Source organism: Vipera ursinii (genome assembly GCF_947247035.1).
Source record: "Vipera ursinii genome assembly, chromosome: 16".
NCBI classification, from domain to species: domain Eukaryota; kingdom Metazoa; phylum Chordata; class Lepidosauria; order Squamata; family Viperidae; genus Vipera; species Vipera ursinii.
In genome coordinates this window covers 3,563,921-3,591,364 of record NC_139529.1, presented here as the reverse complement: position 1 = coordinate 3,591,364, position 27,444 = coordinate 3,563,921, and the positions used below count along the sequence as shown (strand labels likewise).

Sequence of the window (27,444 nt, the reverse complement as noted above, 5' to 3'; positions counted from 1 at the left end):
CGAGGTCTTTCCTCTCACTTTCCACAGCATCTAGACTCTATAAAGCAAATCAAAATCCAGATTTGAGGGTTTAAAAGGAACTGAAACATTGACTCAAATCAATATATTCAGTTAGCTCTTATTTTCTTCCCATACTTTGTGCATTGGGATAGAGGCACCTTACTCTGTGGCTGACCCTGTTTACTAGTCTGCCGCTTGTATTTCCTTGCCCGTTTCTCAACTTGGCTGTTTTACTACACTCTCCGCTTTCAACCCCTTTAAAGCTCTCCTGAGGAACATAGCAACACACCAACTGACCAACTGAAGATATCCTTCCCTGTCCAGGCAGGATAAAACCCATCTCTTGCCAGTATTCTTTGACAAAGTGACTAAATTATTGGACCAGCAAAATGCTGTGGATATAATTTACTTGGACTTCAGTAAGGCATTTGAAAAAGTAGACCTAGTGCCTTAGAAGATTGAAAAAAAGTCACTCAGCTGTCTTTCATGCCTAAGGTAGGACTTGAACTCTCCACCTCCTTGCTTCTAGCTGGAGGCCTTCACTTCTAGACCAAACTTGCTCTTGAGATGTGATACATCAGTTTAGGTAAAAAAAAAGAGAAAGAGAGATAGAGAGAGAGAGAGAGAGAGAGAGAGAGAGAGAATGAATTACTGTATATTAGCCAGTTTGCAAGAAGCCATAGTTCTACTACATTCTACTTTAGTCAAACCACATCTTGAATACTGAACTTTGTGCTGCAGGGTTTAAACCAAAGGAAGAGCACCAGAAAAGGTTAACAAGGATGACCAAATAGTACCTTAATCCTGCGACGAGATCTGTAATACCATCAAACATCCGCATCTGCCTATCCCAGGTACTTGATAAGGACTCGATAGGTAGACAAAAATGACAAATCCAGTCTGAACATCTGGCTGACTGCGATGATCAATGATGATGATGGAAGGAAGGGACCATGGAAGTCATCTAGTCCAACCCACTGCTCAGGCAAGAAACCCTATCCCATTTTAGACAAATGACTGTCCAGCCTCTTCTTAAAGACTTCCAGTGTTGTGTTGGAGCATTCACTGCTTCTGGAGGCAGGTTGTTCCACTGGTTAATTGCTCTAACAGTTTCTCCTTAGTTCTAGGTTGCTTCTGTCCTTGATGAGTTTCCATCTGTTTCTTCTTGTCCTGCCTTCAGGGGCTTTGGAGAAGAGCTTGACTCCCTCTTCTTTGGGGCAGCCCCTGAGATACTGGAACGCTGCTCTCCTGTCCCCCCTCGACCTTCTCTTCCCTCGGATGCTCTCAGCCAGTACTGGGGGGAGGATGGCTGGGCCATGGGTTATGATGATTACAGTGGTGCCTTGGAGAGGCTCTCCATGGAGGGGAACTGGCAGCCTTTGAACCCATCTCAGAAAGTATCCAAGGACCCATCCACCCCACCGACAGTTGGCTGTGCATCATGGAAGGCTTTCTTCTCAAATCCTCAATCCTTGCGTGTCTATGGAGATTGTCAGTCATCCACGTCATGGTTGCCTCAAAGGTGTTTTGTTTTTTGTCTTTGTTTTAAAAAGCAACCAGACCGTTTTTTTCCTTTCCTTGAGGAAGAATTTTCGCTTCTTAATCAAGAAGCTTCATCCGTCCTTGCACTTCCTCTTCTCTCTCTCTCACTTTCAACGGGTGGGAGTTGGGGCCCCTTCCTGTTCTTGCCTGATGCCTCATGGAGAACCAGCTGCTTCCTTCGATCGGGCAGCTCGGGAGGCACCGGAGCCGTGAATATGGAACCCGGGTCAGGCCAGCCAGGCCGTTGCTTGGAAACTCCGGAGCAGGTTGGTGGAACTGGTTTCCTGGGTAAAGAAGGAACGTTTCCTGGGATGTTGAGATTGGGAGGGGTGGGGCGGGAGGAGAGCACCCCTGCTGACATGGATGCCGAATCAGGATCAGTTGGGCCACTGAAGTAGGAATGGATTACATCTTTAGGTTTCTGGGGAAGGTGGAAATCTTTCTGGCTGGAACAGCTCTTAAAACGGGGAGCATCGGTGGGTTGGCAGTTCAGTTATTGTGCCTGAATCTGCCACGTCAGAATCCTTCCCAGAGAGGTGGATAAGCCATTTCATCAACTGTGCTGGATATGCCTTTCTCCTCTGTCCTGCCCCTGGAAACTCTGGAGCTAATCTCATAATAATTAATAATCTAATCATTAATAATAATTGGTAAGGCCACACTTGGAATACAGCATCCAGTTTTGGTCACCACAATGTAAAAAAGATGTTGAGACTCTGGAAAGAGTACAGAGAAGAGCAACAAAGCTGATTAGGTGACTGGAGGCTAAAACATATAAGGAACGGTTGCTGGAATTGGGCATGTCTAGTTTAATGAAGAGAAGGACGAGGGGTGACAGGATAGCAGTCTTCCAGTATCTGAGGAGCTGCCCCAAAGAAGAGGGAGTCAAGCTATTCTCCAAAGCACCTGAAGGCAGGACAAGAAGCAACGGATGGAAACTAGTCAAGGAGAGAAGCAACCTAGAACTAAGGAGAAACTTCCTGACAGTTAGAACAATTAACCAGTGGAACAACCTGCCTCCAGAAGCTGTGAATGTTTCAACACTGGAAGTTTTAAGAAGAGACTGGACAGCCAGTTGTCTGAAATGGGATAGGGTTTCCTGCCTGAGGAGGGGGTTGGACTAGATGACCTCTGAGGTCCCTTCCAACTTTACTATTATCATTATAAAGCTGAAATCCTCAGCTGGAAGCAAAGAATGCAAAGCATTGGGGGAGGGGGGAATTTGGAATGTCTTCTTGTTGGAGGTGGGGTGGTGGTGGTGTTCTCAACAGACAGGAAATCTCATGCAAACGAAATAAGGTCCTGCTCGGTCAATGAAGCAAGGCCTAAGACAGGGGCAGGCAACCTTGGGTGTTTTATGACTCGTGGACTTCAACTCCCAGAATTCCTGAGCCAGCCATAGCTCAGGAATTCTGGGAGTTGAAGTCCACGAGTCATAAAACACCCAAGGTTGCCTACCCCTGGCCTAAGAAGATCAGCTAGACACCAGGAGATGGAAGGTGCTGGAGCTATGGAGACACCCCAGCGAGAAGCCACTGGTTGTCTGTGAAGAGAATTGGGAGGGACCAGCAGAATCCAACTGTTTAAGCAGGAAAGTCCAAGAGAACTTGCATTCTCCTGCTAAAAGTCATGAAGCCACACTGGCGCTTCCGCCCTGAGTCTTCGGAGAAGGGCGGGATATAAATGGGATTAAAATAAATTAAAAAAAATAAAATTAGCCTTTTATCCAAGTCGGAACGGAGTGGTTTTGAAAAGCATTTGGGTTGTGATCGCAGCCTTCCTTTTTAAATTGGTTGCTTTTTAAAAAATTTTTTTATGATTGCTAACCAATGTTGATCCGTGTCTGTTTTCCAAACTCCGCTTTTAAAGGAGTAACATGACCTGAAGAACGTTTTCTAATCTTGGGCGGTCTTGTTGAGTCACTGAGCAGCGTTTGATTCTGACAGGTAACACATCCAATCAAATAAATAATTAACAGAATAACAGAGTTCGAAGGGACCTTGTGGGTTATCTAGTCCAACCCCCACCGACCCACCCAAGCAGGAGACCCTACATGCACCCTTTCTGACAGATGGCTGTCCAGTCTCTTCTTGAAAGCCTCCAGTGATGAAGCACCAATAATATCTGGAGGCAATCTGTTCCATTGGTTGAGTGGTCTCACTGTCAGGAAATTCCTCCTTATTTCCAGGTTGAATCTCTCCTTGATCAGTTTCCATCCATTGTTCCTTGTCTGGCCTTCAGGTGCTTTGGAGAATAGGTTGTCCCCCCTTCTCTCTGTGGCAGCCCCTGAAATACTGGAAGACTGCTCTCGTGTCTCCCCTGGTCCTTCTCTTTGCTGGACTAAATAATTAAATAACTTAAATAATTCACTAAATAACTAGAACAGGCAGGATTGAACCCCGCTTGCCACAGGCCGCTCCGCCACCATCCTTGCGGTTGCTTGTCACATTGCTCTGTTGACTTCTGACTCCTGCCCTGCCTAGAAGCAAATAAGCTGCTAATGGTGATACATCTCTTCTCTGTCCCGCATCTTCTGTGGTTCCACTTCCTTGGGCCACCTTTTAAGTTCTTGTATTCTGAGAGTGGCTGATTCTCTGCCTCTCAGCCTTACATTATAATGCACCCATCCTGGTCCCCCATGTGGAAAATAACTGGAAGTAATGAGGAAATTTAAAAAGAAAAATATATGTGCTTTTAGTATTATCATGTAATCATATTTTATATTTTATAACAATCATTTTATAATCAGTTGCCTGAGTAGATGCTTTGAGTATATGGGGAAAAATGCATGCCTTGAGTAGAGGGAGGGGGAGAACAGGAGTTACCATGGGGCCCAGTGCGAGTCACCATCTAGGAATTGTTTTTAAGTACCTTCTGGTGCCTGGTACCCCTGGCAGGTGTAGAAGATGGGAGACATCTCTCCTCTAGAATTGATAAGCATGTACATATATGGTATGAGTAAACAGGATAGTAGGAGAGGCATCTTATTAGTATAATGTAAGCAAGCAGGAGGGACGCGGTGGCTCAGTGGCTCAGTGGGTTAGGACACTGAGCTTGTCAATCAGAAGGTCGGAAGTTTGGCGGGTCGAATCCCGAGTGCCGCGTAGCAGAGTGAGCGCCTGTTACTCGTCCCAGCTTCTGCCAACCTAGCAGTTCGAAAGCACGTAAAAATGCAAGTAGAAAAATAGGGACCACTCTGGTGGGAAGGTAACAGCGTTCCGTGCGCCTTTGGCGTCTAGTCATGCCGGCCACATGACCACGGAGACGTCCTCGGACAAGCGCTGGCTCTTCGGCTTTGAAACGGAGATGAGCACCGGCCCCTAGAGTTGGAAACGACTAGCACGCATGTGCGGGGGAACCTTTACCTTTACCTTTAAGCAAACAGGGGCAGAGATAATGTATTCTGTTTAGCCGCTTCTGATAGATTGTAACCTCCAAAGCCTAAGCCAATGGGGCCAAGGGGGAGGGAATGGGGCGTCGCGATAGGATGTATAATAATATGTGAATTTGGAATTTGGGGTGTGGTTCAGTGCTTGGCTACATTGCATTGTTTGCCTTCCTGAATCCACCACACTTTGCAAACCATTCCTTTTTATACTTTGTTGTGAAGTCTGATAAACTTCTTTTCTATTTGCAACTGAGAGTGGATTTCAATTTGTGTCTATTTTTGTGTCTCACACCCATCTCAGGCTAGTCCTCTGCCCCCTCCCCAAATGTTTCCCAGGGTTACATCCTTTCCTACCACTGGAGACAGTCCAGCCCTCCAAGCGTTTGATGGTCCTCTGAAAAGAGAGTCTACTTCTTCGTTTGCTTGTTTCTCAATTACTTTTTCAGAATGACCTCAGGGCCTCATTTCCGTGAAGGCCAAATAGGATATTGAGCAACGGAATAAGAACATTTCAAGAAAACAGAGCTTTTTCCCCCTGTTTTGAACAAATATATTTTGCAACAGTGTTCATGAAATGCAGAAATTCAGATGTTGAACCACTGGCACCTCAGCCTCTCTTGTGAATCAGCTCCTAGCCTTAAATGTGAGGAAAGACTTTAAGTGCAGTTTGAAAGGAGCTTAAAACCAGCAAATGCTCTTTATTCCCCCCCCCCCAGCTGGCTGAAGCCAAAGGAAGCAAACAGCCACTGCAGGGAGGTTGCACCAGGCCCCTCCACCCCATCTCAGCCCTAGGAAGAAGGTGGCCAGGGGAAAAAAAAAATCAAATTTTGCCCACAAATGGCAGGGAATTGTCCAGATAAGTGCTTGGAGTCTGAGCTGCCCAAAATACCAGGAAACAAGCAGCAAGGTCACCCTTCCCTTTAAACATTATTTTTAAATGTTGTTGATTTTTTCCCCCTTCTGGATTCCTCATTGCTTGCTGACCTTGGTTCTTTTCTTGCAGACGTTTCATTACCCAACTAGGTAACCACATCAGTGCCACGTTTTCTCTTTGCTTAATTCCACTGACACAGTTTAATCTGATAACGCCCCCAAGCTCCTGTGTTATTTCACTAGATATATTCCCTAGCCCTCAATTATTAAAGGAAGCGGCGTATTGTATGGGCGCCCCATCCCAAACCTCAGCGGGTGACCTATGTCAACCAGTGGTACGGGTACGCTGGCACCCGGCAGGAGGTACGTGACCATCCTAGAGAAGTGGTAGCTGGGGAGGGGAATGAGCTGAACCGGTGGCAGCACTGCACAAGCCTGAGCGAGAGACGGCTGGAGCTGCAGGGCTGTCAGGGCTCAGCAGAAGCGCCAGGCTCCAGCTGGAGCTCAGCGCTGATTCTGGCGCTTCTGCTGAGCCCAGAAGAAGCACCGATCAGCTGGACTGTTGCAGCATCTCCAGGGTCTTGTGATTTACATTCAGATGCTTGGCAACTGATACAGTCACAGTGTCCCAGAGTCATGTGGTGACCAAAACCTGCTGCAACCACCCAGCTGACGGGGAATAAAATCCAAACACCCCCCCACCACACCCCCGCTGCCAATCCTCAACAGAAATGCTCACAACAATGAAAACCTCGCACAGGAGGAAGAGCACCGCCGGGCGGGCAGGCAGGTGTCTTGCTCGGCTGTGGCTTGGGGGGGCACTCTTTTCAGTGCCATTGTAACTTTGAACAGCCGCTAAGCGAACTGTTGTAAGTCGAGGACTACCTGTACTTCATCACTTTTTCCCTTTTTTTTGGTTTTTTTTTTTTGGACATCAAGTTTTTGACACTTTGCTAGGCAACTGGTGGTACTCGGATGTTGCCCTATCCTAAAAGTGGCACAATGGGTGAAAAGGTTGAAAAGCCCTGACCTATGTCACAGGTGTGGTGGAACGCAGCCCAAAATCCAGGTATTACTTGAGAGGATTGCAGCATCTGAGAAAGGGATGGAGAGACTTTCTTCAGAAGGAAAGTGGGATTTACGGACCAACATCTGTGAGACACAGAGGAATCGCTTTCTCGGCTGACCAGTTTTAATGCCAGTTACTCATGGAGTCAATGAGTCAGAGAAACAACAGGGGAGAAAAGGGGCCCTCCAAAGACAGGATGATGAGTCCCTTTCCCTTCCTCTTCCCAGTGACTCAGCCTAAAAAATGGGTGTCAGACTTTTGTCAGGCTGTGGAAAGTTTCCTTTACACCCACTTTCCATTCCCTCTGTTGGGAGATTCATCTAACCTCTGATCAAAGAGCAAGTGGCTAGGAGGGCCTTAGCCCATCTTCAGGTTATGCGCCAGTTGCGCCTGTTCCTAAATTGGGAACATCTAGCCACTCCCAGACTGGACTACTGCAATGCGTTCTACCTGGTGCTGCTGTAGGAGATGATCAGGCTGTGCCTGAGGGAGGAGTCCAGTGGGTCTTCAATCAATCAATCCATCAGAATAGAGCTGGAAGGGACCTTGGAGGTCACCTAGTCCAACCCCTGCTCAAGCAGGAGACCCTGTATCATTTCAGACAAGTGGCTGTCCAGGCTCTTCTTAAAAAACTCCAGTGATGGAGCACCCATAACTTCTGAAGGCAAGGAGTTCCACTGGTTAATTGTCCTCACTGTCAGGAAGTTTCTCCTTAATTCCAGGTTGCTTCTCTCCTGGATTAGTTTCCATCCGTTGCTTCTTGTCCTGCCCTCTGGTGCTTTGGAGAATAAATTAACCCTCCCCCCTTCTTTGTGGCAGCCCCTCAAATATTGGAACACTACTACCATGTTGCCCCAGCTCTAGTCCTCCTTTTCACTCGACTTGTTGTTGTTGTTAGTTGCGAAGTCGTGTCCGACCCATCGCGACCCTATGGACAATGTTCCTCCAGGCCTTCCTGTCCTCTACCATCTTTTGGAGTCCATCTAAACTCACGCCTACTGCTTCAATGACTCCATCCAGCCACCTCATTCTCTGTCGTCCCCTTCTTCTATTGCCCTCAATCTTTCCCAGCATTGGGCTCTTCTCCAGTGAGTCCTTCCTTCTCATTAGGTGGCCCAAGTATTTGAGTTTCAACTTCAGGATCTGGCCTTCTAAAGAGCAGTCAGGGTTGATCTCCTCTAGGACTGACCGGTTTGATCGCCTTGCAGTCCAAGGAACTCGCAGGAGTCTTCTCCAGCACCATAGTTCAAAGGCTTCAATTCTTTGGCGCTCAGCCTTTCTTATGGTCCAACTTTCACTGCCATACATTGCAATTCACTTGACTAGCCATACTCAATTCCTGCAACCGTTCTTCATACGTTTCTGTCTCCAGGCCTTGGATCATCTCAGTTGCTCTTCTCTGCACTTTTGCCAAAGTCTCTTGTAATGTGCTGACCAAAACTGGATGCATGGTTCCAGGTGTGCCCTTACTAAGGCTTTATCAGTCTGGACTCCCTTCTCCCCTGCAAGATATCTAAGTCCAGCCCACCTTATTTCCACTGACTCTTATTTACCACCAATTTGCTTTGTAATTCAGATTCTCGCAGAGAGCTTAAGCATGCAATAAATCCTTAGGTTCTTTTGGACCGCTGGGTTTTCCTGATTTGCGGGCTTTACAGCTGTCCTGGAAAAAAATCCGAGGGAAGCTGCAGTGGCGAAGAAGGCAGCAGCGCAGACAGTTATGTCTGCCCCCCAGAACAGCCTATGCCACATCTCTGCCCCCCCAAGCTGCCAACCTGTTTCTGGGTCCTAGTCAAGGTTTAACCTCTACAGCCTTTCGTGGCCCAGAACCACCTCATCTTATCCCAATAGATCAGGCAGAGAGAGAATACTACAAGTTCCATCTGTGAGATGCCTACGTTTGATGGGTCCCAGAAGGGGGGGCCTCCTCTGCCAAGTACCCCCCCTAATGGAACATTCCCGCCCAGAAGGCAACTCCATCCGGGTTAAAGTTCACAAAGCCCCTCAAGACCTGGTTATGTCCCCCAACTTGGGGGTCCTGGAGAACCGATGACAATGTAAGGTGGCTCCCTTATTGTCGAAGATGTATGGATACTACACGCCTCTCTGCATTTGTGGTCAACATATTTTAACGTTTTAATGTTTTTAAATTTGAATAGCAAGTGTCTAATTTTTTTTTGCAATGAGAGTGTTTACAATCATCGCTTTTATATTAGTTTCATCTGAATGTTGAATGCTGCTGAGGGCCAGACGGCCATATATATAAATCTGAGAAATCAATTACCCGATTTTAGTTACACCTGTGCTAATGCCAAGAACAAAACCAATCACCTAGGGCAGGTTTTTTGTCTATTCTATTTATAATATTAGAGCTCTGCAATCCAGAGACTAGATTATTGCAAACCAAATATGTGTTATTCACAGGAAGTAGAGCTGATGTCCTAACATACACTGGATACACGAGAGAGAGAGAGAGAGAGAGAGAGAGAGAGAGAGAGAGAGAGAGAGAGAAGAGGAGAGAGAAAGAGAGGAGAGAGAGAAGGAGAGAGAGAAGGAGAGAGAGAGATGTAATGATGTCAGAGGCAACTTGGGGAAAGAAGGAGTTGGGAGGGAGGGAAGGAAGGAAGGAAATGAGAGGGAGGGAAAGAGGGAGGAAAGGAAGGAAATGAGAATGGGAGGAAGGAAGGAAGGAAGGAAGGAAGGAAGGAAGGAAGGAAGGAAGTAGCTATAATTCTACTAACATCCCGTTTGCTTTCCAGTTGGAGACACCTCCCTCCTGCATTTCCCGAGAAGATCCTGAGTGTAGGCTGGGCCTTTCTGTCTCCACTACTTCGGATCCAGAGGACGAGGATGGTGAAACTTGTTGGAACAACTTGGAAAGCTTCCGTGTGAAGTTGATTTCGGTGATCGACCCTTCCAGAATAACGCCTTACCTTCGGCAGTGCCGGATCATCAACCATGATGACGAGGAGCAGGTCCTAAATGATCCCAGCCTGGTCCTCCGGAAAAGGAAAACAGGTAGCCACTGATCATCTGGCTTGGAAAGAAATCTTTGAGTTTGCACAAACTATCAAACAAGGAGCTTCCAGGATGGAGTTTAGCTTGCACCCTTTTTAAGAATCAGAAGTGAAAGGAGGAGGCAACCTTATCTGACTTTCCATTCTTCTCCCTTCATGGAGACAACCTGACAGAGACCGGGAATTCTTCTGCCCCTTTTCCATTCCATCCTTTCCCAAACTCTCCCCCTTAAAATTGAGCTTGACCGTGACCCCCTTGGCTGAAACCTCTGGCCCAGCTGGGAAGCTTTCTTCCGGCCTTCCTGTTGTGATTCAGGGTCAGCCTGTGGGTTCGGCAGTTGGGTCGGACGAATCAGAGGAGGAGGGGGGTGTTGAAGACCTTGCTGAGGGGGTTGAAGATCTTGCTGATGATAGCCCTCAGGCAGGCCTCTCCCACTTGGTCACCATGGAGACCCAGCTGTGTGAGCCTGACAGTGTGGATGAAGATGACCCACAGCTGGCCCTGTTCAAGGACGCCCGACGCAGGAGGCAGTCAAGTAGGAGTTAACAGAGGAAGGCTGTGGGGCTTCTTGGAAGGAGGCAGAGAGAGGCCACGCCCTGAACTCTTTATAAAGGGAATGTTTGGGGAGGGCTGGTTTGCTGAAAGCAACCGCTCAGATAGTGTTTCAAAGCTCCTGTATCTTGGTACGTGTCTTGTTTGTTTTTTGTAGTAATAAATTTGGCAGACGTCATTCCAGCCTCTTGCCGTTTATAAAGGGGTTGCCTTTTCTGCAGGGCCGGTAGCAGGCTGGTACAGAACACTTCCTCAAGAATAGCGTGATTCTATGAGAAGACTCTTTTCTTAGAATCTGTGGAAGAATATATAAACATGTATAAAGCAGAGCGTATGAAAACAAGTCAAGCCAACGTTAGGAGGTGTTTTCGGCTTTGCATTAAAATCACCACTTCAGAGTGACGGCTTTGAGGCTTATCTCTATGACCACGTTTTCCCCAAAATAAGACTGGGTTTTTGCTCCAAAAGACACGTTAAGGCTTATTTTCCTGTTAGGTCTTATTTTGGGGAAAATATGGTACTAAATGCACCCGTCTGGCTGACGATCTTAAGTGGGGTTTATTTTGGGGATAGGGTTTACCTTACAAACATTCTGGGGGAAAAAAATCACACTTATTTTCCGGTTAGGTCTTATTTTGGGGGAAACACGGTAACACCCATCACTAAAATTGGGGGTTTCAGAGGTTGTAAAACTCTTGACTCCACTCCTGCTTTACCCTGATAATTGTGAATTTTGCATTTCATAATTTATAAATGCAAAGCTATTATGAGTGGGGGTTTTTTACCCCAAAGGTCAGGTAGGTAGAAAGTAATAGCTGGTGAATTTCACACTTTAGTAGAAATGGACCCAAGATAAAGTCTTATTTTGTACCTGATAGACTCCATATGGACACATTTATCTGCTATGAAGCTATGGAGAAATCAGTGCATCTGTTTTTCTTGAGAATTGAGCGCAGCATTTTAACTGGGCTTCAAGGGCCCCATCTGGAACTTCTTTGTTATCTTTGGGCATTTAAAGAGAGAGACCAATCCTGAAGATAAGAAATTACTTTGGACAGGAACTGAATTCAACCATCGAACCAGTCCAGAAGTCGAGATTTGAAAGTGGTTGTGTTCTGTTCGTCTCTGCAGGGCTGCTCCTAGATCTGCTCCAGAGGACGGGTAAAAAGGGGTTTGTGGCTTTCCTGGAGAGTCTGGAGTTGTACTACCCACATCTCTACAAGAAAATAACAGGCAACGACCCCACCCGGGTCTTCTCCATGATAATAGGTAATATTTTGCTCTGGTAGCTCTCCTGAGCTCTTCCGGTGACATCCTAAGTCCATCTTTGGTTGACTGAAGTGAAGAGTTCAGCAACTGAGGTGTCTGAGCTACCGAAACTTGGTGTCATGGTTCCAGCAAACGCAGTACTTCAAAGAACTTCAAGGCATTGTTTAACCTTAAAGAATCTTTTATTATAGTTGCATAGCTTCGGCACGTACGTATTGGAATTCTCCTCCCCTGAACACATTGTATCAAACACAATTCCCTCCCTTAATTTAAATGTCATAAATCACATTCTCCCATTAGTTTAAAATGCAAACTTTCCCTCCTGTTTAACAACCCACCAAATTCTAATCTTCTCTTATTACAAACAGCCTTGAAATACAGTCTCCCTACTCCCCCCAGCGTCCACTAATTCTAGCTCTAAAAGTAATATACGAGTGAAAGGAAGGCTATGTCTGTCTCCGTATGTTGCCAAGCAAGAACATCCAATGTTAGCAGCATTGACATCTAGTATACCCCTGCGGTGCTCTCCGGATCCCCATCTTGCTCTGACCCACCTGGGTTCCTCTGCTCTGCAGACACGGCAGGAGAGTCTGGCCTGACGGAGCTGCTGATGAGTGAGGTCTCAAAGCTGCAGGCGGCCATCCGGGAAGAGAGGCAGAAGGTCCAGGAGCTGAACGTGGCCCTCAGCACCAAGGAGGACACCATCAAGGAGATGAGGGTGAGGGACAGTGTCCTACGCAAATACCAGGAGCGGGCACACAAGGTGAAGGAGGAGAGGGATGCCCTCAGCAAGGAGCTGATACTGTGCCGAGAGGAGAACTACAAGATGGCCATGAAATATGCCAAGCAGAGCGAGGAGAAGAACGTGGCCCTGATGAAGAACCGGGACCTGCAGCTGGAGGTAAGGGGCTTTGTTGCCACTCCTTGCTTCTCTTGGGCAAGAGGAAGCAGAGCAGGCCAGGGCTGGTGAGTGAGGGGGGCATGTCAGAACTGATGAGGACTTAAGCTGGGAATGCCTGAATTCCCATGCCAACTCTGCTATGAAGATACCATTAGCTTACACTAATGTAGCCAGGCCAATTTGAAACCCGGTCCCACATTTCCACGCATTTGGTTATTTTCATGCTGATGTGCCCTTTGTGGCTTACCCTATTATCTTGGAGGGTCTACGACAACTCACTGTGGCCAAGACGCCACAACCAAATTGCTATGGCCAACTCATTGCAGCCAACTCGCCACGGGACAATGGGCTGCGAGACAAGAGTTACACTAATATCAAATAATTAAAAAGAAAAAAAAAGAAATTATGAATTAAGATGATTAAAGGTCTAGAGATGAAAACATACGAAAAACGGCTGCAGGATTTGGGTATGGCCAGTCTAGAGAAAAGAAGGACTAGTGGGGACATGATAGCAGCATTCCAGTATCTGAGGGGCCACCACAAGGAGGAGAGGGGAGGTTCAACATATTTCCCAAAGGACCTGAAGGCGGGACAAGAAACAACGGATGGAAACTACTCAAGAAGAGAAACAACCTGGAATTAAGGAGAAACTTCCTAACAGTGAAGACAATTAACCAGTGGAACAGAAGTTGCCTCCAGATGTTGTGGCTGCTGCATCACTGGAGGTTTTTAAGAAAAGACTGGACAGCCATTTCTCTGAAATGGTATAGTCTCCAGCTTGAGCAGGGGGTTGGACTAGATGACCTCCAAGGTCCCTTCCAGTTTTATTCTGATTGATTAAAATAATGGAATAGAATCATTAAAGAGAGGATGCCAACGGAGGGACAAAATGAAATGTGTATGACAAAAATTAAAATATTTTTAAAATTATTTTGTAATAATAATAATAATAATAAAGTTGGAAGGGACCTTGGAGGTCATCTAGTCCAACCCCCTGCTCAGGCAGGAAACCCTCCACCACTTCGGACAAATGGCTGTCCAGTCTCTTCTTAAAAACTTTCCAGTGTTAGGGCATTCACCGCTTCTGGAGGAAGGTTCTTCCACTGGTTAATTGTCCTCACGGTCAGGAAGTTTCTCCTTAGTTCTAGGTTGCTTCTCTCCTTGACTAGTTTCCATCCGTTGCTTCTTGTCCTGCCTTGAGGCACTTTGGAGAACAGCTTGACTCCCTCTTCTTTGGGGCAGCCCCTCAAATACTGGAAGACTGCTATCATGTCACCCCTCGTCCTTCTCTTCATTAAACTAGACATACCCAGTTCCAGCAACCGTTCCCTGTATGTTTTAGCCTCCAGTTCCCTGATTTTCTTTGTTGCTCTTCTCTATCTTGGGAAGCCCACCACCCAGGGCTGTGTTGGAGTCCACAGGAGTCCGCATGCAGGAACTGACCTCTCTTACCCCATTTTTCTTCCTTTTGGGCATCTCCTCCCCTTCTTGCCCCACAAGATCGACTGCCTGCGGCACAGCCTGGTCAAGGCTGAAGATCACTGCAGCCTGGAGCGGAAGCACACACTGAACCTCAAGCGAGCCATGGAGCAGCGGCCCAGCCACGAGGCCGTGTGGGAAATCCAGCGGGAGAAGGACCTACTGTTGGCCAAGAACAAGGAGCTGGAGAGCACCCTGCAGGTCTCTGTTGGGTCAGGAAGGGGGAACCGTTGGTGGAACATGGTGCCGCCTTGGAAACTGTCTCGCAGGACGATACTTTTAAAGTGTCCCCGAGTAAAAAAAACCTCCTCTCAGTCCATTTAGTCAGTACCGATCAGTCAAGTTTCAGGTGTCAAAACCCCTCATGGGAAAAGAGAGCCCCAGTATCATTTGCAACATTATTACTTCCTCCCCTTCACATTCCCATCGGAGATACAAATCAGAGTTTCCCCCCTCTCCCTCTTCCTTTGTTCTTCTTAGCTCAAAGGGTTTCTTCCCTAGTCTTTTGTGATGGCCTCCAGGCAGGATGAATAAACAAATCTTGCATCTAAGGGATAGAGATGGTTCTTAACAGCCCTGCCTTCTCTTCTCCTCCTTGGAAATGGCAGAATCCAGTAAGGGGTGAGATTTAGATTTACACAGTTAGAAATGAAATATAAATGGATTCTGACACCTGCAGATTGAAATTATGCATTTCCTGAACTTTTGACATGCCCCAAAGCTCCACCATCCCTGATCCACCCACCAGCTCATCTCTCCTAGGCAATAAGGCATCTCCCCAAGTGCAGGAGGAAGACACAATGGGGGGAGGTATGGAAGGGTGCCTAATTCGCCCCTTTTCTCTCTTCTAGGTCACCAAGAAAGGCAGCTCCGAGAAGGATGGGGTGCCCCACCAGGCTCTCGAGGCCGAGTGGAGGCGGGTATTGAAGGAGCAACAGGAGCTGGTGAACACCACCTGTGATTTACGCCAAGCGCTCCAGAGAGCCGAAGACGGGCGGGATAAAGTAAGCAGCCGGGCCAGCAAATCTAGCTAAGGAAACTCTGCTCTGACTGATGTTAACCTTTATTGTCATTTTTTTTTTACTGTGGGCACAACAGCACACGTCAAAAATGAAATTTAGTTGCCCCTCTCAAAGTGAAATACATACATGACACACACCTAAACTGTTCTGAACCAGCCCGCTACCGGCCTTGTAATAAGACAAGCCCCTATTCAATCAGTAGAGACTGGAGAACGTCTGAAGCATCTGCCAAGATTTATTTACTCAAACAAGAAACAAAACGCTGAAACTAGAATCCTCAAACGTAAGGGTTGCTTTCAGCAACCAGCCCCTCCCCAAACACTCCTTTTATTTACAGATCAGGGCGTGGCCTCCCTGTGCCTCCTCCCGAGGAGTCCCACAGCCTTTCTCTGTTTGGTCCTGCTCGACTGCCTCCTGCGTCGGGCGTCCTTGAACAGGGCCAGCTGTGGGTCATCATCTTCCGCACTATCGGGCTCACGCAGCTGAGAAGAGGGCCCCGGCTGGGAACTCTGCCAAGCCTCCACGCCATCATCAGCCGGTTCGTCTCCCACACGGTCCTCCTCCCCCTCATCTGAGTCATCCGACACATCTGAGCCGGCTGCCGAAACCACAGGCTGGCCCTGAGTCACAACATAAACATACTATACACAACATATGTATAGACCCACACCCCTCCATATACATAACAAACTAATATTAAATACTGTCCATCTTGAATATATAACGGAAGGAAGAAGCTTGAGAGTTCACATGGTTAATGATGTATGGAATGAAACTGTGGCTGAATCTGGATGTTCTGCTACGGATACCACGAAGCCCCCTCCTCCCAGAAGGCAACAAGGAAAACAGGTTGTGAAGAGGATGAGTAGTGTCCCAGAGAATCTTACGGACCCTGCTCAAGCAACGCTTCTGGGTTATGTCCTGGATGGGAGGGAGGGAACTGCCAATGGATCTTTTTGGCCATCCTCACCACTCTCTGCACCGCCTTCCTGTCTGAAGCAGGGATGCTTCCAAACTAGACTGTGATGCTGTACGACAGGATGCTCTCGATCGTCCCCCTGTAGAAAGTGGTAAGGATACGAGAAGATGTGCTTTTCTCATGCGACGCAGAAAAGGCAGGTGCTGCTCTGCCCGCTTCACCAGTTTCTCGCTGTTGAGCGACCAAGCCAGCCTACTATCCAGAGATTCTCCTGTTGACTTACACTGTATTTATTTTGACAGCTTGTAGGAGAGAAGGAGCTGCTGGAACTCAGATGCACGTCCTTGCAAAATGATAATCAAATTTTCCAAAATCGTACCAAGGCTATTTTAAAGCAGCTGGAAGAGGTGGCTGCTGAAAGAGATCAGGTAAGGATCATTCTATTTTACTCCAACCCGGTGCCCCCCCCCGATGGACTGGACTTCAACTCCCAGAATGCATCACCCTCATCATCTTCTCAGTTTTCTTCTCTTCCAGCAAGCCTCCAAAAACAGTGAGTCTGAATAGAAATCACTATGAAAGAATAGTATGGGTTTGGCTTTTTGAGAGAAAGGGAAATGGCCAACCTTACACTTTCTCAACGTGTGACCTTCGCTACCTAGAATTCCCCCGCCTGCATGGCCACTGTTGAGAATTCTTGGAATTAAAATGCACACCTGAAAGTTTCCAAGGTTGGGGAAAATGCTGGGATAAATGTGAAAGTCTGCCCTCTGTTGGTTGCGTATGGGTACTGAAACTGCAGAGCTCTACTGTGGAAAGGATTGTGAAGGCTGCCCACTGGTGGCTGATTTACTGACACTGTAGTTTCAAAGCAGAAGGAAGCTAAAGGGCTCCACGGAAAAGTTTGCCACCTGCATCATTCTGGGAGAGGAAGCTCATCCCACCTATATGTTGTATATGTGCAGAATCATAGAACTAGAAGAGATGTAAGCGTCCATCTAGCCCAGAGGTCCCCAGCCAGGGGTACTCACACCCCCTGGGACAGGAGTAGGCAACCTCGGCTCTTTTATGACTCATGGACTTCTGGGACTTGAAGTCCATTAGTCATAAAGGAACCGAGGTTGTCTACCCCTGCCCTGGGGGTACGAGACAATATTCCAGGGGGTGTCGAAAACTTGGCTTTTCAAAGTTAGGGTGTATGTGCATAATCTGTCATTTTTCAAACTTTTGTAAGGGGTGCAAGAATATATCAGAAGACTTCCAGGGATGTGGGGTATAGAAAAGGCTGGGAGCCACTGAGCTAGCCCAATCCCATGCTCATTGCAAGGAGGGCTAAGGGTCAGGAAGGCTCTCCAGGAAACAGGCATCGCGGTCCTGCTCCCCAAGGCAAAAACCTGCTAGAACCCAAGATGGAACCTGGGTGGGTGGGTGGGGTGTATGAGGGACAACAGGATGCTGTGGTTTGCAGTGTCCTCCAAGCAGAACTGTTGGACAGCTGGTGATGTGATCGCCCACCATTTTGAGACAGCCAGTGCCCACTCTAAATGAGTGTGTACCAAAGCTGCCTTCATCCCCCGTCCTATCCTGGATGGGGCATTCAGCCTGGCATGTCTTACCAAGACCTACAGTAGATGGGCCCACAGATGGAGGGTTCCCCCTCTTGGAAATGTGCCCATTGAGTTAGGGTTCTGTCCCAGCTGAGAGCCCATGGAAGTCAAGATTGTAAATTGCCTAAAAATTTAAGAGATTTAAAAATAACCTTAGAAAATGGGGAGGGGGGAAAGGCCAGTAGGCTTTGCTGGCAACTCTCTTTGCCTGAGCCCTGATGGGGTTGCTGCAGGCTCTTCTGACCCAGGAGGAATGCCAGAAGCAGTATTCCCAAGGCCTGAGGGAGAAAGACAGCTACCGGAAGGAGATCCGGGAACTTGGGGAGCGTTGTGACGAACTGCAGCTTCAGCTCTTCCAGAAAAAGGGACGGCTGCTGAGTGCCGAAGCCCAGCTGAAACGCCTGTGCCACAATCCCTCTGCCATGGTAGGTTGCAAGGGAAAGGGCTTTGGGTGAATGTTCATTCCTGACCAGCTATGACGGTTGGGAGGGATGGGACCCGAGAGATGACATGTGACCCTTGCTGGTTCCTGCTATGGAAAGGCTACCAAACACTTTGCTGGGAGTCAGTCAGAGGAATGGAATGGAATGGAACAGAATACATGGAACAGAATAGAACAGAACAGAACATATGGAACAGAATTAGAACAGAATAGAACATAACAGAATAGAAATGGAAATGGGATGGAACAAAACAAAACAATAGAATAGGAATTTGAAGGGACTTTGTAGGTCATCTAGTCCCAACATCCAGCCCAAGCAGGAGACCCTACACTATTTCTGATAGATGGCAGTCCATAATAAATATGTAGTATTATAATAAATAATGATAAATAAAAGATTGGTCAGGCATACGGCCTTCCTCCTCTAGGTCTCTCCTGCCTCCTCCTCCTCTATAAATGAAGTTATTGCTCAAGCTCTGATTATCTGAGGATTCCTTCAGTATTCTTCTTTTAAATTCCTTGAGCCTGGGTGGAGCAGTGGGCTAATGCCTCCTTAAGTAACACCAGCTGCCTGCAATTAGTGCAGGTTCGCGTCCCACCAGGCTGAAGGTTGACTCAGCCTTCCATCCTTCCCAGGTAGGTAAAATGAGGACCCAGATTGTTGGGGGCAATAAGCTGACTTTGTAATAATGCCGCTTGGGGTGTGTGTGAAAGCCCTAATAAGCAGGCATATACGTAGAATGAAGGCTACTGCTAAGTTTGTAAGCCGCCCTGAGTCTTCGGAGAAGAGCGGGATATAAATGGAATTAAAATAAAAAAATAAATAAATAAACTCTCTGCTACCTTGGGTGTTACTGAAGGCCACAGTGATGCATCAGCCAAGCAGCCATGTGATTAGTCAGTAAAACTCCTTGCCTTCAGAAGTTGTGGATGCGCCATCCCTGGAGGATTTAAGGAAGAGACTGGACAGCCATTTGTCTGGAATGGTATAAGGTCTCTTGCTTGAGCAGGTTGGACTAGATGACCTCCAAGGTCCCTTCCAGACCTATTTTTCTATGTTCTAAGACTCAATCAGAGCGATTATATATATTTTTTTCCTGGGCAAAGTCTTTCAGCACTTAAGCTGTTTTTAACATCTTGCCAATTAACTTCTTGTTGTTTCAGACTTCAGATCTTGAAGAAAACTCATCCCGGAGTTCTCAAGAGGTGAGTTATGAATAACTGCTTCCCTGTCTTTACTATGCCTGCCCCCATTTGGATAAAGCTTTAGATTCTTACACCCTCATTCCCTGCTACTATTACCTGGGGGGGGGCGGCACATGAGAGAAGGAAAACTGGAAATGTTGTGATTCCTATTTGCTTACGTTGCAGAGACTGTATTTACACACCACACCTCACCTTTTTACTAACTTCGTCTTTCGTGGGTTTGCCCAATACCAATTATATATTTAGCAAAAGGGCTGAGTTAGCGCATTCTCCAAGTTGAAGAAGGACCAGCCAATTGCATCGCAACTGAAGAAAAAAATCTAGCAATATTGAGTTACATCAGGAATTCACTATATTTTTTAAATGATGAGAAGTAAAGTTTCCATCTCTTCTGCACTAGTTGGATGGGTTTAAGTTAAACTCTAGTTCTGCGGCTTGACAGCTCCTTAAAATGCAGGTTATTTTTATTTTAGAATTGTGATACAAAACTTCATTTTTTGCATTCCCTTAACAAGAAAAGAAAGTAATATTCCTTCAAAGATAAGAGTAAGTACTCATTCTTCACCCCTCTCTCCTCTTCTTGCCCAAAGCTGACTCCCCACGGAAATCCCGACGAAGATGGGAAAAGCACCAAACCAAGTATGTTCCATCTGTGGCTAGCAATTTTCTTTTCTTTTCTTTCTTTTCCCTCTCTCCCTCCCTCCCTCAGTTGCTCCTTCCTTCCTTCTTCCTTCCTTCCTTCTTTCTTTCTCGTACTCTGCAATTCAACAACAGGGAGGATTTTGATCCTGGAAGTCCTACCAGTCGATCAGGAAAAGTTACCATGTTCTGATGTTCATGTGTTCCAGAAATCAAGGATGTTGTTTGTCGATGAGTGAGTAAAAAAAAAAACCACTTTATGAATCTGCAGATGTCTTCTTTTCTTTCTTTCTCTTTTTCTCCATTCAGGACCCCCAGTTTGTGTGAATGGAAACATTCATCTTCCTCACTGGGCAGTCACTGGTCTGGAATGCTATAGAGCAGGGGTGTCAAACTCAATTTCATTGAGGGCCGCATCAGCATTGCAGTTGCACTCAAGAGGCCGGGTGGGTGTGGCCAGGGTGGGTGTGGCCTACTGGGTGGGCGTGGCTAGAGTGTGTATGGCCTCCTGGGTGGGCGTGGCCAGCTCTACATTGTTCGCGTCAAGGGTGCCTATGGGGGCCTGGGCAGGAGTGGGACAGATCTGAGGGTCTCTGGCAGAAGGAGGGTCTCTGGGCCGGGGCCAAGGCAGTGGGGGCCGTTCCCTCACTGTTTCCAGGATGGCTTCGCGGGCCGCATGAAACCACTTCGCGGGCCGGATCCGGCCCCCGGGACTTGTGTTTGACATGTCTGCTATAGAGTCTCCTGCTTGAGCAGGGAGTTGGACTAGAAGACCTCCAAGGCCCCTTCTAATTGTATGTTATTCTGTTATGAACTCTGAAGGATAACTATGATGTGTGTGTCTCTCTCTCCATCCACCTCTCAGCCCATCACAAACCAAGCAGGGTAGAGACATCTCAGGAGCTGAGTTTTCCTGCCATCTTCATGGCCTTGTCTTCATCTCATGCAGTTTAAGGTCACAGTTGGTTCTAGTTGCTGTTGACAGGATCCAGTACATGCCATCGTCAGTGGGGCTGCTGATATATTTCACGGTGTCCTGCTTGTTGCATGCAGTGGGTTCCTGACCAGTTTTTCACTGCATCTGCCCATCAGTGTTCTCAAGCCGAAATATTTACTGCTGAATTATTTGTACTGGCCCAGCAACTCACCGCCCACAACTAGCAGTTCTTTTGAAGAATGGAGGGCATTCATGATCAGCCACTGCTGCCTGTTTCATCTCACATCTCTCCTCTACTGTACACCAGCGAATTGTCAGCCAGGCTTGTTTGGGGCATGGGTTTAGCCATGTTTCAGAACTCAGCTAGACCCATGTCCAGAAATAGGCTAACTGCCAGTTCAGACACATGGAGCACATTCCAATTTCCTTTATCCCACAATATTATCTTGTCTGGTGTTGCGGTATGTATCTGTTCTCTCCCCAACATTTTGAACTAGACTGATAAGCAAGGGGAGTATCTGCAGGCCCCTTAGTATGTGTTCCTGGCCAATCTGCAAACTTTATTATCCTATCTCTTCCTTACTTTCAGAAATTCAAAATTCACAATAGTGTGAGAGTCGAACGTTGAGCATCCTTTCCACACCCAAAGGTGCTGCAGTTTTCAGCTTCTCTTTAGCTGCTGAGAGCTTCCTAATTCTGTAGCTTTGTATTACTCAGAACCCCATTTCTGCTCTCCTCCTCCAGGAAGGGGCCTAGCGGATGGGGACCTGCCAGAGAAAGGGCATCGGCGAATGAAGGACAGTTTTGAGCATTATCGGAGGTAAATCTCCCCGGGCACTGGTGTAGAAAAAGCCCCATCACTTATACAATTCAAATCACTACTACTTTATACAAACATTAGTAATACCCTAACCTTAACCCTACACCAACAATAAGCCCTATCTTGATTTTTGGGAGTGGGCCTAATATAAGCCCTATCGCAAAAATAAGCCCATTTTGGGATGAGGCACACACCTAAAAATCAAGGTAGGGGTGGGAGTGTGGAGCACCCACTTACCTTGCAGCCAAGCCCCTCCTTGCTGGCCCACTTCTTCTGAGGCCTCTTCTGCAGCCAGGCCTGCATTTTTCAGACACAGGCTTTTCCGGAAGGTCTGTACAGCTGAGAACCGAGCTATGGATTTGATCCATAGCTTGGTTCTGCCAGACCTCAGCAGCTGAGCACCAAGCACGGTACTCGGCTGCTTAGGCCTTCTGGAAAGGCTTGACTGTAAAATGCAGGCCCGAATGCAGCTGCAGAACTTGGGCCCCAGAAGAAGTGGACCAGCTGGGTGGGGCTGTCGGTGCCAGACGTGAGGTAAGGCCTACCCTGAAAATAAGACCTGGTGCCTCTTTTGGAGGCAAAAAATAATAAGTCCCAGTCTTATTTTCAGGGAAACATGGGTACTAATTAGAAAATTAGGGTCAACTTGTCCAGTTGGTAGATCCAGAAAGACATTCATTTTACTAAGAGTATAAACTTTACTGAATAAACTACATTGGCACAGAGCAAAACCAGCTCTGGGTTTCCCACGCAAAAGCTAGCATAGTTAATTCCTCCCTTTCCCTTTCCCAATCCATTATGTCCTATAACCTCTGTTCATTTTGTTATGGGAACCAGAAAACCACGCTAGGCCAACTACTCAATGTGTCCTTCGGTTGGAGTGATTGGAGCATGGTCTCACGGAAACCGACGATGCTCAGATGCCATTCCCCCCACCCTTGCATTCCATTCCACCTCCTCCATTTTCCTGGTCAAGTTGTGGGTGAAGAATATTAGGTGAAAGGGCAAGTCAGTCTTGACAATTAGCAACATGTGAGAGCATAAAAGTTGGAATATTCTTAAGATGGAAAACATTACCCCAACCAGCCTTTTCTTTGCTGCTCCTTAGAGAAGTTTAGCAGGTTGCAAACATTTTCCCTGATTTCAGAAGCATGCTGAGTTTTGTCTTGTGAGGGCAGATTGCAAGAGACCAGTGGCGTAGCGTGGGTTGTCAGCACCCGGGGCAAGTAATTTGCGCCCCCTAACCTGTGGATTTTAGCACTCGAGTCTCTTCCACTAGATTAGTTAAAGAAACCCTTACCCCCTAAGCACATGTATTGTTTGTTATGAAAATACTGATGTAATTAAAGTAAAATGCATCTAATGCGCCCCCCCCAGATGTTGCGCCTGGTGCGCCCGGCCCCCCCTGCACCCCCCACGCTACACCACTCCAAGAGACAAAGATGCAGCCAGGGTCTCCAAACATCCATGGTCCTTTTAGGACAGGAGAGGGGCAGGGGCCGCCATGCTGATTGGCTTGAGAAGGAAAGGCAGAGCATCATTTAAATGGCCACTCACTGGAGAAGCTGAAGTCCCACGAGCAGCCTCCTGCTCTTAAGGTCAAGGCCACAAATGGGCGAGAGCTGCCAGAGGTCATCCATGAGTGCTAGATGATCTCTGGCAGATGGAAGGATTTATGTCCCTTCCTCTAAACCAGGGGTAGGCAACCTTGGCTGTTTTATGACTCGTGGACTTCAACTCCCAGAATTCCTGAGCTAGCAAGTCTCAGCTTGGAAACCTCTCCCTTTCCCCTCAGGAATTCTGGGAGTTGAAGTCCACGAGTCATAAAAGAGCCAAGGTTGCCTACCTCAGCTCTAAACCCATTTGGAATCTGCCTTGCAGAAAGAGAGCTCTACGGAGAGTGCAAGAGAGCCGCTATCATGAAGCTTACTGGGAACATTCCTCAGGAAGTGACAACACCGACACCGAAGGTTCCTGACCTCGTCTGCTACCTGGAAGGAAAAGTGGAGACTTCACAGGACTCTTCTGCAGGTCTCCAACCTGTCCTCTTCTCATTTGCAAGCAACATAGGCAGTGGGAGGGGTAAATAAGTGAGTTATTTTGCTGAGACCTCGATTTAACATCCCTATCTGGCTGACCAAATGAGGCTGCCAGTGTTTGGGTTCCAGCCCAAGAAGACTCAGGGGCTGTTGGGTTTAGCCACCCCATTCCCCATCTGGAGACTTCACAATTACAGATTCTATATTTTCTGCTTATATATTGGCTGTTGTTTCTTTCGATTCCTCATGCGTTTGTGTGGCATGCCACCCAGAGTCACGCTGCCTGTTTGTCCTCGACTTGCGATTGGTTGCTTATCGACAATGTCAACTGTCCGTCTAGCACACAGGTTGGCAACCTGCAGCTCTGGAGCTGCATGTGGCTCTTTCAGCCTTCTCCTGTGACTCCCAGTCGTCCTCTGCCATTTGCAGAGAGAGACAGAGACAGAGAGGCGCACTTGGACTTCCCTTGTGTGTGTGTCTGTGTAAAAAAAGAGAGTGGCCTGACGCTGTTCTCTGACAAGCTTATTGAGCAGGGCTCCTGCCTTTGCTATGTCTCAGCAGGAAGCAGCAAAAAACAGCAGCTCTCTCTCTCACACACACACACACACACACAAACACTCACACTCACACTGAGTATTGGAAGAGGACTGGCAGGCCAAACGCAGAAGAGCCAGCCGAATAAGAATGTGTGTCATCTTGTTGGAGAACAGCATGAAGCCAGCTTGCCAGGTGAGCAGATCAGACAGAGGGACAGAGGGGAAGGGGGAGAGGGAGAGAGAAGGAGGGAGGGAGAGAGGGAGAGAGAAGGAGGGAGGGAGAGAACTCATGCACAGCAACATCTATTTCTTTTTAATTAAACTCTTCAATCAAGCTTCCTCCCTCATGCATGCGCACACGGGGAAGTTTTGCAGCTCGAGTTTTTTCTTTTCTCTGGGAAATGGGTCCAAGTGGCTGTTTGAGTGTTTAAGGTTGCTGACCCCTGGACTAGCCTAACCTTCATTAGTGGGAGTGGGTTAGGGTTAGCACACTGCATCTATAAACTTTCTTCTCAGTGTAAAGTTTATAATTTTTATTTAGATCTATTTTGACTGAAACTTTTTCCACAATCCATAAATTTTTAGGGGTTTTCTCCCAGGTGAATTCGATGACTTCTGAGAGTTCTGCTTGTTGTGAAGGATTCTCCACATTCCAGGCATTTATATGGCTTTTCTCATGTGTGGATTCTTTGATGTCTATAAAGCTGCCCATTCTGATTTTTTTTAAAATTCCATTTATATCCCGCCCTTCTCTGAAGACTCAGGGCGGCTTACAAGCTTAGCAGTAGCCTTCATTCTATGTATATGCCTGCTTATTAGGGCTTTCACACACACACACCCAAGCGGCATTATTACAAAGTCAGCTTAATTGCCCCCAACAATCTGGGTCCTCATTTTACCTACCTCGGAAGGATGGAAGGCTGAGTCAACCTTGAGCCTGGTGGGACTCAAACCTGCACTAATTGCAGACAGCTGGTGTTACTTAAGGAGGCATTAGCCCACTGCACCACCAAGGCTCTTGAAGCTCTTTCCATATTGAAGGCATTTATATGGTTTTTCTCCTGTGTGAATCCTTTGATGTCGATGGAGGTGTCCACCCTCAGTAAAGCTCTTCCACACTGAAGGCATTTACCGTATATACTTGAGTATAAGCCGACTCGAGTATAAGCCGAGACCCCAAATTTCACCCCCAAAAACTGGAAAAAGTTGTTGACTCGAGTATAAGCCGATCCGCCATTCTGCAAGCCTCTGCCGCCAGCAGAGGCTCGATCCGCCATTTTGCAAGCCTGAATACACAGTCGCCGGGTCTCCGTTCCTCTGTGCCCTGCCTGCCTGCTTCTTTCCACAGCGGAAAGAAGCAGGCAGGCAGGGGGCGGAGGAACGGAGACCCGGCGACGTTTGGGGAGGTTTGGGCGCCTCTCCAAATATCCCCAAACGTCGCCGGGTCTCCGTTCCTCTGTGCCCTGCCTGCCTGCTTCTTTCCACAGCGGAAAGAAGCAGGCAGGCAGGGGGCGGAGGAACGGAGACCCGGCGACATTTGGGGATATTTGGAGAGGCGCCCAAACCTCCCCAAACGTCGCCGGGTCTCCGTTCCTCCGCCCCCTGCCTGCCTGCTTCTTTCCGCTGTGGAAAGAAGCAGGCAGGCAGGGCACAGAGGAACGGAGACCCGGCGACGTTTGGGGATATTTGGAGAGGCGCCCAAACCTCCCCAAATGTCGCCGGGTCTCCGTTCCTCCGCCCCCTGCCTGCCTGCTTCTTTCCGCTGTGGAAAGAAGCAGGCAGGCAGGGCGCAGAGGAACGGAGACCCGGCGACGTTTGGGGATATTTGGAGAGGCGCCCAAACCTCCCCAAACGTCGCCGGGTCTCCGTTCCTCCGAGCCCTGCCTGCCTGCTTCTTTCCGCTGTGGAAAGAAGCAGGCAGGCAGGGCGCAGAGGAACGGAGACCCGGCTTCGTTTGGGGAGGTTTGGGGAGGTGCGCGCGCACCTCCCCAAACCTCCCCAAACTTCGGCAGGTCTCCGGACGGCGGTGGCTTGGGAGAGGTGAGCGCGATCCTGGAAGCTCCAAAGCCTCGGCCGCGCACAAGTCCTTGGTAAGTTTTTTTGTTGACTGGAGTATAAGCCGAAGTGGAATTTTTCAGCCCAAAAAGTGTGCTGAAAAATTCGGCTTATACTCAAGTATATACGGTATATGGTTTTTCTCCCATGTGGATCCTTTGATGATTTTGGAGCTGTCCACCCACAGTAAAGCTCTTTCCACATTTAGGGCATTTATATGGTTTTTCTCTTGCGTGGATTCTTTGATGCTTAGAAAGACTTCCACTCTCACTGAAACTCTTTCCACACTCCAGACATTTATATGGTCTTTCTCCTGTGTGGATCATTTGATGATTATAGAGCTGTCCACCCTCAGTAAAGCTCTTTCCACATTCCAGGCATTTATATGGTTTTTCTCCAATGTGGATTCTTTGATGTGTATAAAGATGTCCACTCAGAGTGCAGTTCTTTCCACACTCTAGGCATTTATATGGCTTTTCTGCTGAGTGGAATCTTTGATGTGTATAAAGGTTTCCCCTCACATTGAAGCTCTTTCCACATTCCAGGCATTTCTCCAGTGTGGATCCTTTCATGTATACAAAGGCGTCCCAGCGAGGCACTACCCTTGAACTTGGGGGTCCCGTCTTCTCTCCCCCTCCCCGCTCCACATTTCTAAAAATAATAAAGCTGGAATATAAATTATATAAATGATATCTTTTGCAGATGAATACATTTAGACTTGGGACAATTTATTTATTTATTTATTATTGGGACTTATATGCCGCCCTATCTCCCGAAGGACTCAGGGCGGCTAACAACAATAAAATACAATGATACAAAAGTTAAAAAGAATTAAATTAACAGCCCCAATAAAATTAAAATTGAAGTTAAAAATTAAAAAACATTTTAAAATCCCTATCATCAGTCCAGGTCAGCCTGATGGAAAAGAAGTGTTTTAAGGCCGCGGCGAAAGGATTGGAGATTTTGGACCAACCGAAGCTCAGGGGGGAGCTGATTCCATAGGACTGGCGCTCCCACAGAGAAGGCCCTCCCCCTGGGGGTCGCCAGCCGACATTGCCTAGCTGACGGTACCCTGAGGAGGCCTTCTCTGTGTGAGCGTACTGGGCAATGGGAATTCATTCCCGGCAGCAG

The 27,444-nt window shown here is 47.5% G+C and overlaps 1 protein-coding gene across 4 annotated transcripts; it reads left to right on the top strand.

The window, feature by feature from the left end:
• The first annotated feature begins 1,708 nt into the window (after positions 1–1,708).
• On the top strand, positions 1,709–23,938 carry CARD9 (caspase recruitment domain family member 9). 4 transcript variants are annotated; one of them, XM_083374892.1, is made up of 12 exons: positions 1,709–1,808; positions 9,632–9,890; positions 11,574–11,711; positions 12,287–12,612; positions 14,113–14,292; positions 14,943–15,095; positions 16,335–16,460; positions 17,873–18,064; positions 19,246–19,287; positions 19,878–19,926; positions 21,608–21,683; positions 23,565–23,938. In XM_083374892.1, exons 1-12 carry the CDS (start codon positions 1,758–1,760, stop codon positions 23,659–23,661), a joined length of 1,689 nt encoding a protein of 562 aa, XP_083231018.1. In that variant the 5' UTR covers positions 1,709–1,757; the 3' UTR covers positions 23,662–23,938. The 4 variants fall into 4 exon arrangements, with proteins under 4 accessions (XP_083231018.1, XP_083231019.1, XP_083231016.1 ...); XM_083374893.1 differs by having other exon boundaries at positions 23,479–23,938; XM_083374890.1 differs by lacking the exons at positions 21,608–21,683; positions 23,565–23,938 and having other exon boundaries at positions 19,878–20,360.
• Positions 23,939–27,444: the final 3,506 nt, after the last annotated feature.

Excerpts from the sequence above, each read along its gene's own strand:
- CARD9 (XM_083374890.1), top strand. The coding sequence starts at position 1,758 with ATGGAACCCGGGTCAGGCCAGCCAGGCCGTTGCTTGGAAACTCCGGAG. Across the intron at positions 11,712-12,286 it reads GGTCTTCTCCATGATAATAG|ACACGGCAGGAGAGTCTGGC; the intron begins GTAATATTTTGC and ends TCTGCTCTGCAG. Across the intron at positions 16,461-17,872 it reads TGGCTGCTGAAAGAGATCAG|GCTCTTCTGACCCAGGAGGA; the intron begins GTAAGGATCATT and ends GGGTTGCTGCAG.